Source organism: Diachasmimorpha longicaudata, chromosome 14 (genome assembly GCF_034640455.1).
Source record: "Diachasmimorpha longicaudata isolate KC_UGA_2023 chromosome 14, iyDiaLong2, whole genome shotgun sequence".
In the NCBI taxonomy this organism is placed as follows: Eukaryota; Metazoa; Arthropoda; class Insecta; order Hymenoptera; family Braconidae; genus Diachasmimorpha; species Diachasmimorpha longicaudata.
Window position 1 is genome coordinate 6,285,987 of NC_087238.1, and position 18,268 is coordinate 6,304,254.

An 18,268-nucleotide genomic window follows, 5' to 3' on the forward strand; every position below is an offset into this window, starting at 1 on the left:
ATTCATTCACAGAGCGAAATAAAACGTGAATGATCCTGCGGACACCTTCGAGGCTGTTCCCTCATGTCATTATGATGAATATGACTATACAACCGCACAAATCGATGGACAGCGGTCAAAGGGAACCGTTAATAGTTCTCGGGACACCTCAGCAACTATTCGCAGAGGAATTTAAAAAAATCTCTCAATTAACTGACGCCCCTGTAATTATATTCCTCGAATGGGAATAACTCACTCGAGATAAATTGATGTAAAACAGGTGTGTCAATTTCGTATGTGCACTTGACAAATTACTCATTGATTCCATTTGACTGAGAGGATACCACTCGATTCATTCACTCAAGCGTTCGTTCGGTTTCATTCAGCGATTCTCCTCACGATTGAAATGACGCAGGAGAAAAAGAAATTCCGCAAAAGCAGCCGAAAAAAAAAATTGATACGATCTCTCGGGATCCTACAACAGCCAGTGTTATACACCACTTGTTTCGCAAAACTGGTTTAACCCACGGAAACTCCGTGTGTCGCAGATGCTTTTTGCTGGCTTTTGCCTGCGGTACTGAGGCCCAAAGTAAATAAACATTCAGTCTGTGTCGTCCAGGGACCGATGAGCGACGCACTCATTATGCTTAACCATTTAATTTTGTCAAAAAAGTACCGCGGAGGGGAGGAGGGATAATGCGATGATAATACACGAGAGGATAAGGGAGGAGATTTGAGGTCAAGTGGGAAAAACCATTAAATTCGATTATTTTTTCCACAAATTTCTATGATAAATAACTCCATTCACCTGTCAGACATTTTGCGACATATCTTTCTCACGAATATGCACATCCACCGGCGAAAGCTCCCTCGAAGCTGCCGGTTAGTACAGCGGACGTTGCATAATAAATTAATGATGATGCTTCGATTTTTTATGACATTATTCCACTCGCTCATTCAACTGCATTAGCGTTCATCAGTACCAATCTTTATTCATCTCTCCCAGCGATGCGATATAACGTGAATGATAAATTATTTATTTTTAATGAATGCAGTATAAAATTATTAAGGGAGTAATGACCTGCGTTGAGAAAAAAATATATTTTTGTCAAATATCCAATTTCATCGAAGTATTTAATTTACAAAATAATAAGATGCAATAAAATAAATTATTTTCTCTGGTAATTAAATATTTGGGAATTTTTTTTATTGCATATTTACTGCTGATTTATCGTGATGATTGGGATAAAAATATCAGGAGCTGTTGCTTCAGTAATTTTAGTCTGATGTGTCTAAGTCCCAACAAACGAAACACAATCAGGACTTTATCAGATCCAGTACCGGTATATCAGTGACTCCTTTATTCCTGGAATGCCTACAACGTACTGTTACGTGCGTGGTGTCATTGATCGAGATTTAGCATGGGGTAAAAGTTATTTTAAAAGATATTGAAATTAGAAGGGAAGTATTAGAACAATTTCATTGATTATTGATGAAAATAACTTTGAGAATGAGAATCGTGAGGGTGAGGACCCGAGGGACAAATCCCTCTCGATGATTTTGGGGACGTCCACGTATGTCCGGTCCACTCCAACGTCTTTGATCAGCGCCGATAACTCATCGCGATCGACAAAGTCCCCGAGTGGAGACCAAATCGTGAGAGTTGGGTGATAATTCTTAGTTCTTTTCATGAGGTCTTTTATGACGTCTATATCGTCCGCTGCAAGAGCCGCTCTCACCGGGTACGTGATCGGCTGAGATATCCGATTTCTTTTCAATGTAACGATCATATTTTCGATCTGATCTTTCGTGTAACTTCCGGTGAACTGGAGTGCGGTAATTCCGTACCTGTCGATTAGAGGATTCAATGTAGGTTTTATTTTTGACAATTAATTTGGAATCAGGTTTTAATTAATTGCACGAACTTTGTCGTCCAGCCGACCGAGAGGGTGCTCTTTGGAAAATGTTTCTTCGCCCCCTGCAAAAATTCGTCTGCATCCACTGGTCTACTATCCTCCGAAAATGGTCCTGGTAATATATCTGCATTCAACATTATTGGCACCAGCATCTGAGCAAATGAAATCGGTTGAATCGAATTTGTCGTCGGATTTATAATGTTCTCACTAACTTTATCACGATATTCTTTGAGAATTGGAAGACTCGCTTTGAATGCCTCGATAGTTTTGAAGTCCAATTTGATTCCGCTTATGGGGGTCTCGAGAGCTTGAGACAAAAAATCCCCCAGTGATAAATCACTTGTGGTGTCCGGGGGGTGGGCCATAATTGGGACGGTGTCTCCAGGATTTCCATCCACTTCGCCCAAGGAAACGTCCGCTTCTATCATCATTATTTCTCCTTAAATATGAACATTTATTACTTCGATAAAAAATCATTTCACCCCCGGAATTCAATATTCGGAAAAAAATATTTCTGCCGATTTTCCGCTCCGCGTTTGAATTTCCCGCCTCAAACACGCGCATATAGTATACGAAAATCCAACATCGTATATGAAAATGGAAAAATTTCAATGCTCCCATGCGATAGCAAAATCAGCCGTCGTCAATCGTCAATGATTCATCGGGTCAATCAGTCCCAATAGAAATTAATTAATTCGTCGATAAATTTTGCTTCGTTAATTGCACTGGGGAAACGCAGTCGCGTTAGTTGTAACCATTTCTTCTATCAAGGAGCCTCAACATTTTCCCTCGCTCATTACCCCCATGAATCACCATTGACTTACGATCATTGAGGGCAGCGTCAAGTTCCTCTTTGCTGTTAGCCTGGTGCGCCCACGTAATTTTCGTCAGATTCCCATTGATTCGATCAGCGAAAAAATCCTTAGGAGCGGGGAATAGTCCGGTCTTCCTTCCCCCTGCGAATGTTAATAATCCCATTTTTTTTTCAATTTTTTACACGACATTATATTCAGTAAAATCGGGGGAATGTCTCCGAAATTAAATTTTTCCGGGCGTTTATTAGTTACTTAGTTAATTAGAAGTGTCAACTGTCAGGGAAATTATTTTCTTACAGCAGGAGCCGACGAAGAGGAGAACAGGCAAGACTTTAGGCAATTCCATGACCACAAACGTCGCGAAATCGCTCAACAGGAGTATCAGCAAGTGACTGGCTTTTGGCATTGTTATATAAACAACGACCGGCAACAGAAAATTAACTGCTCATATCATAATGAGGGACCGAAGGACACTAAATATATCCATTACCGACACTTACCTGTTTCAAAGTAAAAAATATTGAAGGAATTCGAGACGAATTTTTTATTACAAAAAAAATCTTAACATTAATTACATTGGAATAGGATAATTGACATTATTTATGTTTTAAGACGATAAATGCATGATTAATTAACACCTCTCATCTTCTGGTAATTTTCATAGAAAGAAAAACTTCAAAAGATCTGAAAAAATAATTTCTGCATCAAAAAAATCGGGAAAATATTTGCGCGAGAGATTCGGACAGAAATAATGACGCAAATTTCCTCGATTAAATTTTACATGACAGTTGAAAATCCAAAGGTCGAAATAACGACGCCAACTATCAAGAGAGTTGCAGACACCAGTAAAGATGTTGCTGAAGAACCGAGTGACAGCTCCTTCCAGACATTTTCTGGTACATCTACGTAAGTCTTGCCAACTTGCATTGTTTTAATTAAGGTCGACACGTTCTGACGATCCACAAAATCGTCGGTGGCAGACCAAACTGTCAAAGTCGATTTATAATTCTCAGTTTTCTTGATGAGCTCCTGCATGACAGCAACATCATTCGCTCCAAGAGTTGCTCTCACGGGGAAGGTGACGGTCTGTGTGATTTTATTTTTTGATAAGGTGTCTATCATGGCCTGAATGTGTTCCTTGGTGTAGCTGCCTTTAAAGTTGGCTGGCAGAGCTCCAGATCTGTCGGTTTTCATTTCGTTTTATTTTCAAGAAATTAAATTCTGTTGACATTTCCTTATAAACATTCGCGGGTACAAAAATAGCTCAGGGATATTGTTAAATAAATTATTAGGCCATTGAATTTTTACTAACTGTGTCTTCCATCCAACTGAGAGAATGCTCTCGGGGAAGTTATCCTTCGCCCCCTGCAGAAATTCATCCGGATTTACCGGTCGATCTTCCCCAGAAAATGGTCCCGCTAGGATATCAGCATTCAGCATCACCGGCACCGTCAACTGAATCAAAAATTAAATTATGAAACATATACTGAGGTCACCAATAATTATCAAACATTACGTCACAACGACAAAAACGAAAGTGCATTAACGATTTCATCGATTAAAATTCAAACACTTTGTGACATCACTCTCTAATCAATCCCCTCTGCCTTTTTTTATCTGGAACCATCGCAATCGACAGTCTTCCCCCTCCAATCGTGTGACGTAATGATTGAGTGGCCCTTAAGGGTCGATTTAAAAATCATTCCAACGAACTTTTTCACGAATGTTTTTGAGAATTGGAAGACTCGCTTTGAATGCCTCGATCGTTTTGAAGTCCAGTTTGATGCCACGAGTGGGATTTTTCAAAGTTGTGTTCAGAAAATCAGCCAGTGATAAATCACTTTCGTTGGCTGGCGGATGTGCCATAATTGGAACTGTTTCATTAGGATTTCCACGCACGGTACCCATTGAAATGTCAGCCTCTATCATCATTATTTTCTCTACAACGTGGATATTTATTATTATCAAAAAGAAAATATATAATAACATTATATTTATTCTATTGTGTATTATCAGTAAAAATAATATACAGTGATACCAATTTCCATTGACTTAATTTGTCAATAAGTCAAATGAAAATTTAAAAAAAGCAATTTTTAATATTTTTATTTAAAAACCTTATCAAGTTTGCGGTATTATCACTCAAGTTTACGCTGCCCCAATGAGTAACCATCGACTTACCATCAGCAAGTGCTGCAGAAAGCTCCTGTTTACTGTTAACTGCATGAGCCCACGTGATTTGTGTCAGATTTCCCTTGATTTTGTCAGCAAAAAAGTCTCGCGGATCTGGTGATAAGGCAGCCATACTCACACCTAGATAAATAATTATATGAGAATTATTTAATTTACTTTATCCACTGAATGGGCGACAAGAATTACTTCTAATGACTGCAGTTAACACAAGGACTTTTGTTATCAGACAAAGTGGTCGGTTGATGGCAACTGTATACTGTCGGCAAATATCACTGGCCGGCGTATTGGTAACGCTTTTCAGAAGGCATTTGCGCACACGCACATTGTTAAAAAAAAAGGCCTTCAACGCGGAAAGAATACGAAGAGGCCTTTGAATATAACAAAAATACCGGCGACTCGCGCATTTTTTTTTTGTTGACGAGGAGACAATAAGCAAGTGTTCACAAGCCTGCGGAAAGTTCTTTGTCCTTTGTTTTTCAGGAATTTCTTCAATTAATGGAGACGGAAATTAAGAGATGATTCATTGTGCCAGCAATGAGAATCATGATGAGACAATTAAGCCCTTCGGTAATGAAAAACGCAGGCGAGCTTTATCAGAAAGAGCTTTTATTATTTTAGGAACTTGGCGGAGGTGATTGTGCTGCTGTTTAGGTCGGGTTTTGCAGCATTTTTGGGCACAAAAAAATTGTTCAATAATTTGCGAATGAAAGTTGGGAAGGGAATTACCAACAGACATATTAATTTCATTAGTTGGTTCATGGAAATTCAACAGAAATGATTGTTATCATTCGGATAGAGGGCTTTCATTCTCGGAGTATCAGTGTTATCTCGGTGACTCATATGCGATAAATTATCATGAACTAACAATTTCGGTGGGAAATTTGCCAAGCTCCGAAGGCCTCTCGACATTTCGCCCTAAAATAACCCGAGATAAGTTCGCAAAAAACCAACAAACGGATTTCAAAAATTCGAGTAGGAGATAGCGAGTCGTGATAACGTAGATAACGTCATGATAAGTGCTCCATACGAAATAATTTCAATGTGTTGGCGATGGATAAACTATCCGGGTTCGATGAGGAATTTTCCGCATTCCAAAAGCGTCTCAACATTTTTTTCTATAATCACTCGGCCTCGAAAGATCCTGTTAATAATTTTTGTCGGAATTTTCCGCGACAAATTCCGACAAAATGCCGTTGAAATTACAGAACATCTTGGAACTGAAAATTCAGGAAAATTGAGGAGAACTGTAAATTTCCGTTAGATTTTTCCCTGAAAAGGAATGGAAAACCAGAAAATTAAGTTTTCCTCGACCATTTGAATAATTTAAATTCTTTCCACCGCAAAAATCGCGCGTTATCCTGCTCGTGCGACACCTCATGTGCCCATATTTTTCCGCAAGTTATTACAACAGATAAAAACTTGCGATACAATGCCCAAGCTATAAACAAAAATCAATAATAATAATCGTTCGAGTAGCCAAAGTCGTCGACAGACTAGAGCCTCTCAAATTTTCCTTCCAAAAGAACTCGCTCCCGCGATGAATTCACAATAAACAAATTAAACCCGAAAAATCCAATTTTTCCTCGAGAATTTGAATAATTTTAATTTCTGGCCCGCGAAAAAGGCGCGATCCTTCTCTCGTGTGCTCCTATTTTTTTGCGAATTACTACCGCAGATAACACGTCGTGATAGCACATATGGCATCCCGACGCCTCAATTATTTAACGCAAGATAATTTATTTAATTTATAAGACGAATTTATAAGAAGGTTCACAACTCACAGCAGACGCCGGCGAAGAGGAGAAATGGTAAGATCGATTCCAATGCCATGGCCGTAAAATCACAGGACTTTTGATATTTCACGTCGTTGAACCGTTTAACACGACCGTCACGAAGCGACTGCCTTTCCGTCTGGACATATAGACACCCACTAGGGAAAAAAAACCATGTTGGCTGTTTATAACACGATGAGGGGCCGAGGGACACCTCAGTAAAATCATCGATGAATCGACACATGTTGTCCACATCGTAGACATTCCCACTCGCAATATAATTTTCCGATAAATCCTTTGGAATAATTAAGCAAAAATAAATGGGGAAAACATTTTTTTTTGCTGAATAAAAATACTTCGCTGACTCAGCAGAAGATTTTTTTTCCCCCTCGACAGCGAACGCACACGAAAGTTTCGCGTCTTGAATATTTTTTTATATGAGATCTTATTACTCAATGTTTGCCTTTTCCGAATGACTTGATCATCAAAATCAGGGGAAATAGTCTCAGTGGATATTTTTTTTGATGGGATCAGTGAGAAATAATTTGGACGGAAGTGGGAGACAATTGGAGAATTGAATAAATTCGGTGATCTGATTCAAAATGAAAACAAAATGAAATTGATAAGAGAGAGCTTATCATTATTTTTGTTGTCTGTCGTTATTCAGTTTGAAGAGCTCTTGCGAATGAATGAATAAGCTCAACTGCGCAGAGAGGTATTTTCTATAGAAATTATACGATGAGTACTGAGAAGTCGCAATTCTTTGGGGGGAAAAAATATTGATAAAATAAATTTTCCCGCAATATCGATGATTTCCGGAAAAATTCGCATTTAATTTACTCACCATTGTCATGTAATAATGTCATCCTCATAATTAAAGTATATTCAATGGACGTGGGTTGAGGTTTACTTGAAAAAAATGTAAGTAAAACCCCAAAAATATCTTCAAACTCTTTTAATTGAAAGGATATACTTTGATTGACACAAAATCGCTATAAAAATATTAAACATTTATTAAAACTCACTTTTAAAAAGTTCATATGATCCTGCAAAGACTTTCTTCCATCAAAATTTCATTACATAATTTCACAGTACATAAAATATAAACGAATGAAGAACTATGTAGTTGAAAGTTGGAATGGCAAAACGTATATAAAATTCACAGCAAATTATATATAGGCATTTCAAACTTCATGACAGTCATCACGACACTATGACACTAATTAAATATAAACAAAGGTCAATTATTTTCTTTCATTACAGGCAGTGGGTAGTTATGTTAAAGACTATCATACCATCGAGACTATCGTTTGATCGCTCCCGTTAATGTCACTTGTGGAGAGATCAATCTCACCGTAGCTGTTTTAATTATAACAAAATTATTCTCTCTAAATTGTCGATTGTATCAAATATAGAATTTTCGTTATTTTAATTACAGATAAAATAGATTTATATTTATTTTTGGCATGGTCCTTCCTGAGTCAATTAGTCATAATTGAGCAGTGGAATGGTGAAAAACAGGAAATTCCCGAAGCATAATTTATTTATTATTCTGTAAATATGGGAAGAACTAGTGGAAAATACTTTTGTTTAGCCCAAAATAATCGCGAGACAGTATTCTTTTTTTATAAATTATTGGAGTTCTATTGATAATCGGGATTTAGTTGTTGGGATTAATTTCCTGTCCTTCATCACATCACAACAAAATTGATTATCTGATATATTCGTTTGCACCTTCTGAGCTTGTGGCTCTCACATGAAAAATTACTGTCTCTTTTAATTAGTTTATGGCATTCGAGAGGGAAAATTCAGATAATAAAAATAATTATATTATCGACCCTGTATCGTTGTAGGACATGTCTGCACGGAGAGAAGTGATCAGCAAAAATTAGGCAACCGACCCTATGTCTATCATTACTCACCGAGAATTCAGGTAAAAGTTACGGAAAAATTACGTACTAGTTCTCTAAAATATCTTACGTAATTTTATCAAAGATTATTATTTTTTAACACGACTTTATCGAATTTTTTCTCTCCGTGTGACGCAATTATTTGATAATAATGAATTGTAGTCTATCACACTATTGTGGTGAGCAAAATTCGTTGATTACCTCCGGAATTAATTCAATGTAGGGTATAATTGACGATCGTTTCTCTCGTTATCGTCGGGTGTCGTCGTTGTGTCCATGTAAACGTGCTCTGCCTTTTTGTCCTTCTTCTCGCCCCCTGATATCCAACCAGGTCGCTCCATAGCTGAATTCTGAGAGATCAGATATATTTTATTATATTCTATCGTAACTTATTCGTCCCTCGAAAATATTACCAGACTAGTCTGAGCATTGACTGTAGATTGCGTGAAAATGTTAATATACTCACTTTGGGATGGCTCCGGCCCTTTTGTAGGAACTGAGTGATAGCGATCACCAAGAGAACAAGGCCCCCAACAATTGAGATGATTATACTTGAATATAAACCTATACTAGGCACTAAAAGAAGCATCCGGAGGGATGCGGCTAAGTCCTCAGTCGTTCCAGCTCTCATGGAAAACCAAAAGCAGGGGAAATAAATTTTCGGAACGTCTCTAAAAATTCTAGAAGAAAAAAATCCTCTTTAGTTCCCAAAAATCGGTGGGGAAAAAATTCTCGTTTAGCTCACGATGTCATTAATTAACAGAGAAGTTATTATCTACTCACGAAACAAAATCCAATGGTTGAAGTAAAATGTTCACTTGAAGTCTAGCTGCAACGTCAATCGGAATTCCAGTATACTGTAACAAAATAAATTTGACTGTCAGATTTTTCAAAAAATATTCGAGGAGAAGACTCTGGAAATGCCCTAGAGTTCCTGGACTTCTCCAGTGGAGAATTGTTGGATAGACTATTTAGATTTTTGTATTATTGAACTCACCGGCTCCAAAAGATAGTAAAAACTGTGGTTCATCTCGTTGGGATTGAGTCCAGTCACTGCCTCCCTCAGAATGGGATCGCCCTTGTGGAAATGTGGAAGACTGACGAATCCAGGAGCACCGTATCTGCAAGTTGTGATGTTGATGACCCCCATGGGACTGCACTCACCGTCGCAGTAGCAGTGCCCCATATCAACGACATCGGGATCCGAATCATCGGGGACACTTTTTTTCGTGGAATGATCAGCGTCGAAGAAGTCCTCAGTAGTCGTGGTCTTCTCCAAATACTTTGCAACGCCGTGAGGGAATCGCCTCATTGAGCTGTTCCCCAAACTTTTTTCCCCCAGTTCGTACCTGTACCCTGTGATGCCATGATGAGCTGCCGTCCCCACATATTCGTACGTTATTGGTCTACGATAAAGTTGAAAAATTTAAAATTTAATTTATTCATTTATCTGTTTATTTTTATCGGCCAGTGGCTGTTATTAAGTGAAAAAAGAGAGGAAATGCAACTAAGATATTGAGAAGACACTGATACCTTGTTGTTTGTTCACAAATGATATTTTTTATCGAATATTGCATCTGTGATGTCTCCACAAGAAATACCGATTGAAATAATGCGCGTAACACGTGTGAAGGAATTTAATAAAAAAACATAGTTCGTGCACTCGGCAATCTAATCATTTCCATTAATATTTAATGAAAAATTCAATCGCTTCTTTGTTATTCACTGATTTATAGTGATTTTTATTTGACAGAACAAAATTTTTTTTTACGTATTCATGAGTTCTCCTCACCTGCATAAATCAGGAGTGAAAGCAGTGATTTCATCCATTCCCCTGTTGGGAGGAAAAAATTCTCCAGCACTTCCTTCCACTACATTACAGGGGCTCTGGTAATAATCGGTCACATCGGTAAAATTCCACTTTTTTAAAACCCCAAGATTTGCGATGTCATCTTCCCCAGTCGCCACATTGTAATGTCCGTCGAAGAAGGTCGATCCGTTCCTCTGTGAAAAAGCAGTGAAACCATTGAATGTTGCTTGAATTTTCGTTTTTATTCGACAGCTGAAATGATAGAATAATCGAATAACTAAATCTTCAGCCTCCGAAGCGCTGTCCTGTCACAAATTATCGTGTCATACAAGACTGGACATTCGCCGCAATTTGCCATTTATCTTACGATCAACGTAATTCTCACTAGAATATTCCAGTCGTCACGATTCTCGTGAAAAGATATTCCAACATATGATTTAGTGACATTAAAACTGTTACACAACCGTCGGCTGTATGATAAATCCAATGAAAAAAATCATAAATGTTCCGAATCTGAATAAATATCAGGGAATATTTATGTCTCGTCTATCTTAACATAAAAAGTAAAATCGTGATATGATAACAGTGAACATTCCTTCGATTAAACTCACCAAATAAAACCACCCGAACTTGTCGTAATTTGGAATTTTCATGTCATCATCGACTACCATTTTTCCCAATTCGATCAATGTATCGTTGTATCCAGAGAACATCATCTCATCGACAGTTTTCACGACGTGAATCGAGGAAATTTCACTCAGGAACATGGAGAGCGATCCCTGGAGGAATTTGTCCCAGTATCTGACTTTGGTTGCAGCTGCCTGCGAGGAGATCATCGAACCGATTACGAATCAACGTCAATATTCATCGATTACCATAAATACTTGACTGAGGAAAGACATTTGAGAAAATTTGAGAAAATTTGGGATTCAATTTCGAAGGAAAGTACTTACGACCGCGACGACGTTCAGCTGAATTACAGTATCGTTCAAACGGCCGTTGCTCTTCTCCGCATCAAAGTACCAGTGCTTCCTCACAAAGTAGCTGACGGTGCTGTTTTCCGGATGAAAAGTGATGTTGATTTTTTCCGTCTTATGGCTGGAATGATAATTAACGAGTGACGTTGATGTTTGAGAAAAAGTCAATATCATCAGCTCCACTTGAGGGAGTAGACTAGTTCATGGATGAACGAACACTTTATCCCCAATTCCCAATACAATTGGCTCGTAATGACTGATGTAATGCTAATCGAGACCAGCCCATTGCCCAGGATTTATCCAATTTCAAGGGCGAATTGACTTCCAAGAAAGCCGAGGTGAATTCTTGCCAAGCGGCATCTCATCACTCGCATCTCCAATTGTCCCCCGAGAAAGTAATCAGTTACACAATTATTTAATAGCCGGCTTCATTTGCTCGCCCACGAGTCTGATAATTCAACGAAAGAGCAGCAGTTCAACTGATGTATGCATCAAATTGTCAATACCTCGAGGTTAATCTGTTCGTAAAGGTCGAGGCTGGCAAAAGGAAGCGATCAGTTTGTCAAGTGAAGACGTGAACACCTGAGCACCTTCAGCTTTCTTACGATTTTTTAAATTAAAGGTCTCAATTCGCTGTCAAATTATCTACATCGGTCTTTCGATTATCTTTGGAAAAATTCTGGGAAGATTATCCTCAAGAATATTTTATTATTATTTCATTTTTTATAACACTCACATGAACGTGTAGGGGCCGACTTCAACGAAATTCGGTTTTTTTCCTGGGATTTTTAACTCGTGGGGATTTGTCCAGTTGAAGAAATAGAACTCCATGTTGAGTGGTATTTTGTCACCAGTTGTTCTCCACAGATCCAAGACACGTGATGTAGGTGTGATAGGAAGTTCCTGAGACAATTTTTAAATTGAATATCAGATTAATGTGGTCTATTATATTTCCAAAAATGCAGAAGTGTAACAATATCATCTTGGTGCAGAGGTGGTCGTCAACGACGATGACTATTGCACATTGAACCTGCTAGATTAGTCTAGTTAACTAATGTAAACGGATAATTCAATTAGAAAACCGACGAGGAATATTATTGCGGTCAATAGAGTTATCGTGGAGGAAGATTATTTTTGTCCAGTTGATCATGGAGTTGAGACGGATTCGTGCAGCATCTTTCGTGAGGCGATGGACATTTCTTTGAAATACATTAGGTTGATTGGTCTCTTTTTTCACACTCCAATGATTTTTATTTCTCGATGAATGAGTTTAAGGCCCGAATCCATTATCTCCAGAATGTTATCTAAATCGATTGTTTTGTACCATTTTTATCTAGAAATTTGAACTCGATTATCCATCGGGGACCTTCGACAATTATAAATCGGGTTACACCAATTGTTCTGTCATTTTTCGTTTCGATATTCGTCCTTGTAAATCCCATTATCAATTTCCCGGAAAAATGAAGAAAAAAAACGTGAATTTTGACGGAAACGGACTGGAACGTCTTCAAAAAAGTGTTCTGACGATTTGAAAAATGTTCCAAAGACAAAATAATATCATTAAAAAATACAAGTGATTCAGTAAATACCTGACTGAGAATATGATGGAAGAGCACTGGCCAGAGGAACATCAGAGCAATTCCAACCGAAAAAAGCGATATCCCAATAACAGCCAGGGTGACTGTTCTGTTGGTCCAGGGTCTCATGTTGTAAAATATGTATTTGCAGGACTAATCAATGAACCAATTCACTCAATCTCCTCGGAATCCTCTGCTATTCACACTTTGGCGACCCTCAGCGTCGCCGTTCCCTCCGTCTTGTCATCAATGTACTGGAATACCAAGATAACAGATATCTAATCTAATGAAACAGTAGACGATGCACGTGCTACGAACATCTTTCAATACATATTTAATTTTTAGATAAGTGTCTTCGGATTTTGATCGGGAAATATTTTATCGCAATCCGGTGGATCAGATTAGATTCGAACGGTCGAAGTGAATTCGAGTTTCGTTTGCAGTCAACATTGCCATCCATTGTTGACCAGGAACGCACGCTCAGTAATTATAATAATATAATACATAATCAAATATATGATTTATAATTATATTTTTCATGCCCAATGTACGGAAAAATGAATATTTTCGGAATATCTTTCCGATAAAAAATTGATTCGTTGGAAGTAAAATCATAACACGTCGAAATCATCTTCAGATTTGAATTTACCGCGCTCAAATGAATGAGAGGAGGATAAACAAATTATTCCTTCAATGCTATGAGTATTTATTATTCATATTCAGTTGTTATGCGCTAGTGTTGAGTAATTATTTACCGGAATTTCTTGGACTTTAATGTTAGTCATCAGCGGTGGAGAAACTTCTCACGACTTTTTCATGGTCTATTGAATGCCGCGTTATATTCACTGTCATGAACTCCGGGGACTGCAGACACTCGTCTAATCTCTACGACAAACCTCCACCGATTATTCTATTTGTGACAGGATTTACGCTGGTATCACTGAATCAACGGTCAATGTGATATATTGTTTCTTAAGTATGCTGAGTTGAGATGAAAAAGAATATCTTGGGGTTCATGAGTGGAAGATAAAGAGGAAATGAAATTCAACTGTTTAGTCATTTCTCGAAAAATTGTCGGCGCGATAATATACCCTTCGGTTTGAAAAAAATATTTCAAATGTCAGTTATGTAATTTATTGATAGATATTGCTCAGGTTTGACCATTCATTCGGTGACGGGTTATTTAATTAAATAGTCAAGTGGAAATGAGATTTTTGTGATGAAATGGTTTTTTTTATCAGCGCAATGGCCACGAAATAAGGCCCTTAAAAGGTAAGTGACATACAAAATTTATGGGCCTCAAATATCAGTCATCGAAATATTTATCTAATGATCGAAAGATAATTATGAGGCTATCATAATATTTTTCCACTGAACTTGTCACTTTTCCATCGGAAATTTACAATAATTCAATAGTTTCATTTCAAATAAATTCCGCGGGGAAAATATTTGTTTTTTTTTCACGTGTTATGATGCGCATTATTATGATAATTGCGCGGCCCAAGATGATGTCAGTCCGCGAAATTGATGCCCACTAATCGGCACTAATTACCAATCAGGAGATGATCAGTGACTAATCAGAAGAACAATTGTCTATCGATGGACTTGAAAATACTGGGAAAATAAATTATTAATCTTGAACTCTAGAACTTTATTTTTCATAGATTAAACAACAGTTTCCCAAATACTTAAACATGAAAATACGCCCACCATTTTCGTGATACTGCAGACGTTTACACAACTGCCACAACATCGGATTTCAAACTTCATCGAGTCAGGAAAAAGTAAGTGGAGTCACTCTCATGACTGAATTTTTTTTTCTTCATAAATTTTGTCCCAAAAATATTTCTCAACGGGGGTTAAAGTTTTTTTTTCCGGCAGAAAGGTTCTTCAATATTTATCGAACATGATAGTCCCGCCTATGTGACCCTGCCTTATCGAATTTCCCTAATCTACAAGGGAAAGGGCGCGTGAAATGTGAGAGCTCCGAGTGAAAGTAAGTTCTCATCATAAATGGTCAACTTTCATTAATTATTCATACTGATCACATGTAAAAACAATACTCGAAAGCATACACTAGCCTTCGACTGCCATATTCTCACTCTAGAAAATAAAGTTATATTTTCTGTTATTTCAGCCGTAGAATTAATTATGAAATATCGAACAGAATTATTTATCGCTGAAAAACCTTCAAATCTGAATGTAAATGACACGTTGTTCTCCTCAATATTCATGAAGGCTGAGAAAACATTCCTTAAAACCGACAACAATGTACTACTTAGCTACTGACTCAATTTCATTGTTTATTTATAGCCGGGGTTTACATTGTCATGACACGAGATAGAGAAATTGAGTCATTTGCATCGCCCCTGGAAATTATTAACCCGAGCGAAATATTTAGAAAAGATGTCGGAGCTTTTTGGGTCACCAAAAGCTCATCGGCATATTCTTTGGAACATTATTCCAAAAGATCCTCAAATATATTCCAAAAACAGATAATTTTTAACGTCGACTGACAGTTACATGTCACGATTCCCATAAATTTTCATGTTTCAATTTGAAATATCTTTGGAACCTGGCAATAAATTTTCATTGTTTCGTCGACTGATCACTTTAGACGGACTTTGTCGCACTTACCGAGATCAATGTCGAGTTTATGACCCTTACAGACTCTCAAACAATGAATTTTATTGGCAAAAGCCACGAATATAAAAGCGAACTCGCGTCTTATATTCAAATGCGATTTTTTATAATTAAAAGAAAATCACGAGGACTCGTGATCATCGTTCGCAATTCGCCAGTCCAAGGAGCAAATAAAAATGGCGGTCGTCGTAGTAAAAAACATTATCGGGTGATCAGATATGAAGGTCTTATTAAACTAAAAATTTCTAATTACGACACAGAGAAAGGTCTAATGAAAAAATAAATTTTGCGGAGAATAAAAATCGAATGACACATCTCTTGAAAATATTTGAACGAAGGATATTTTTTCTACCCGAGTTGTAGATATCGGTACCAGTTCGAATGAGAGGCTTATCCAACATTCTTGGACTGGCATACCCCATGGAGAGTCCCCCTCGCCCCAAGGACGTACACCATTGGCCCAATGCAGGCAACAGGCTTTAACGCACACACATAAATCGAAATAACACACACATGGGAAGGTTTCCCCAGCTTCTTTGTGTTTGCTCCCCATAGACCCTCTGCGTCACATTTTCCCGTAACAAAGAACGACTTTCTCCGAAAATCTTTCACAACATACGACTCTCCGAGTGAAGCATTAATTTTGAATCTACGAAACCCATAAACAATTATTTTCTTAACGACAGATTCGTTGAGATAAAATACCAATTAATTTTGATGTCGACTTGGTGTCGCATTCATCAAATCATTACGACCGATTTTTTATTCTCCAGGCCGTTATATGGTTTCCAGATATTTTTATCGTTAAGAATAAAAAAGAATAAAAATAAATTGTTCCAGTGGAAAATTCATTCAGCCTCAGACAAAATTTTATTTAATTTGCGCGGAAAAAAAATCAGGTTAATTTCAGCAAAGGGTGAAATGATAATTATTGGGTTCAGTTATTGAAAAAAATTATTTTTATATTCAAATGAATATTGTGGGCGTAGATTGACGGATCTACGTTAATCCGTCGAGTTAACGTCCCCGGAATATTGGAAGTTTTTCTGAACGAAATTTCTCTTGACAGATTTCTCTGTCTCTACTCCGGAAATAGGAGAATAAAAATACAGCAAGATGTTGTACTTGTGTATTTTTATATTCAAAGGGTCTTATTACCCTAACGTAAGGTACCTCAGGAGAACTCATCAAATAAACAGTTCAAAAATATTTCAAAATGTCCGGGGAAAAATGGTTTTTCCTCAACTTTGAGGAACGCCCTCGAGTTACGACAGGAAGAGACCAAATAGTTAATTAACATACGTAATGAATTGTTTTGGAATGTCATGAAATGATTGTTGTTAATCCATTGTAGGGTACGGTCGACACTAACAAAAGAAACAAAAAAAATGGGTTTTTTAGACTGAGATAAAGCGATTCACGAGACTGCGTCAAACATTTCCATAGCATTTAAAATTTTATAGAGGGACATGTCTCTGGATGCACTTCCGGAAGTTTTTAAACTCCAGCGATGGTTCAATAAAAATACGTCACCAGACAGTCCTCATATATTTTCATAATTTAGTACTCGATAAACGCGCGTCCAATTAATACCGATAATTCTAATCACCTCTTCAGGAGTACTTATCCAACGATTTCTAATTCATGACAAAAAGCTGATTGATGTTTTCTGTATGCAAATCAGTCCTTCAATTAAAATAACGCGGATTACGAGAATGTAACGAGCATTTCCATGACATTAAAAATTTTATAGAAGCGAATGGCTCTTGATGGGCTTCCGAGTTTTAAATGCCCGAAAGTAGATGAATAAAAAGCCAACAACCGGCCGACTCTATGATTTTTTATAATTCTACATTCGACAAACTCTCATTGAATCAATCTCCTCGATTTTAGTCTATTGTCCGCGCAGAAAAATTTCTCTTCCGAATATTTTTCCTCAGAATTTTTCGGGAACTCCTCCGACGACTTCTGCAAGACCTCAGTACTTCCGTAAATTATTAAAAATCCTATATTTTTATTCACAAGTAAACAACAGTACTTACTGAACATGTGGCTCGATTACGCAACCGCACAATCGAATTAAAATTCCCAGAGTGGGAGGAGATGTGGAATGAGATAAAGACGACTTTCCTCCTCGATCTGTCAACACTTTAAACAATTCACGGATCGATAATTATTTAATTTGTGCCCACAAGTGGGATAACTCTGGACCGACCCAGTGCACCATCCGACCACGAGAATTGGGCGAGACTGAGCGCTTTGTTAGTCGTGGAGAGCTCACTCGGTTTCCTCGGATATAAGCGTGAGCTGGTGGAGTGAGGGCCTCCTCGGGTGCAACAGTGAGCCATAGAAATGTCCCCACTCTCACTTTTCGCTCATCAATGAAGTGGATGGGTAGGTGCACCGCGTTGTGCGCCTCACATGGAATATGAGGGTTTTTTTTTATTTAAAAGAATGAGGCGTCTGGCGGGTATCGTGGACTATCTCCTTAGTGAGGGGGTAATTGACTTAACCATTTCATGCGGGACAATGAGTTTTCAACTGGAAGCCGACATCACCGGAGTTCAGGACATTTTTATAGATCTATTCTAAACCCCCTATTTAAAATATCAAGTTAATATGTTATAATAAGATAAATTCTTTTCATCTCTTGGGAAATTTCTTGGGAAATTTCTG

The 18,268-nt window shown here is 37.7% G+C and overlaps 3 protein-coding genes across 5 annotated transcripts; all 3 read right to left on the reverse strand.

Annotated features, from left to right (window-relative positions):
- Positions 1–961: 961 nt before the first annotated feature.
- Positions 962–3,116, reverse strand: LOC135169234 (protein FAM151B-like). 2 transcript variants are annotated; one of them, XM_064134027.1, is made up of 5 exons: positions 3,008–3,116; positions 2,720–2,851; positions 2,108–2,316; positions 1,905–2,047; positions 962–1,827 (listed from the first exon to the last, which is right to left on the reverse strand). In XM_064134027.1, the coding sequence occupies exons 1-5, from the start codon at positions 3,114–3,116 to the stop codon at positions 1,434–1,436; spliced, it is 987 nt and encodes a 328-aa protein (XP_063990097.1). In that variant the 3' UTR covers positions 962–1,433. The 2 variants fall into 2 exon arrangements, with proteins under 2 accessions (XP_063990097.1, XP_063990096.1); XM_064134026.1 differs by having other exon boundaries at positions 965–1,827; positions 2,108–2,334.
- Positions 3,117–3,239: 123 nt separating this feature from the next.
- On the reverse strand, positions 3,240–7,101 carry LOC135169236 (protein FAM151B-like). The gene is made up of 5 exons (XM_064134029.1): positions 6,685–7,101; positions 4,892–5,023; positions 4,424–4,650; positions 4,023–4,165; positions 3,240–3,890 (listed from the first exon to the last, which is right to left on the reverse strand). The coding sequence occupies exons 1-5, from the start codon at positions 6,917–6,919 to the stop codon at positions 3,488–3,490; spliced, it is 1,140 nt and encodes a 379-aa protein (XP_063990099.1). The 5' UTR covers positions 6,920–7,101; the 3' UTR covers positions 3,240–3,487.
- A 514-nt stretch (positions 7,102–7,615) lies between these two features.
- LOC135169226 (protein croquemort-like) lies at positions 7,616–17,917 on the reverse strand. 2 transcript variants are annotated; one of them, XM_064134012.1, is made up of 10 exons: positions 17,635–17,917; positions 12,962–13,203; positions 12,109–12,275; positions 11,349–11,493; positions 11,007–11,216; positions 10,378–10,589; positions 9,583–9,991; positions 9,369–9,442; positions 9,052–9,265; positions 7,616–8,935 (listed from the first exon to the last, which is right to left on the reverse strand). In XM_064134012.1, the coding sequence occupies exons 2-10, from the start codon at positions 13,076–13,078 to the stop codon at positions 8,795–8,797; spliced, it is 1,689 nt and encodes a 562-aa protein (XP_063990082.1). In that variant the 5' UTR covers positions 13,079–13,203; positions 17,635–17,917; the 3' UTR covers positions 7,616–8,794. The 2 variants fall into 2 exon arrangements, with proteins under 2 accessions (XP_063990082.1, XP_063990083.1); XM_064134013.1 differs by lacking the exon at positions 17,635–17,917 and adding an exon at positions 13,705–13,855.
- Between the last annotated feature and the right edge of the window lie 351 nt (positions 17,918–18,268).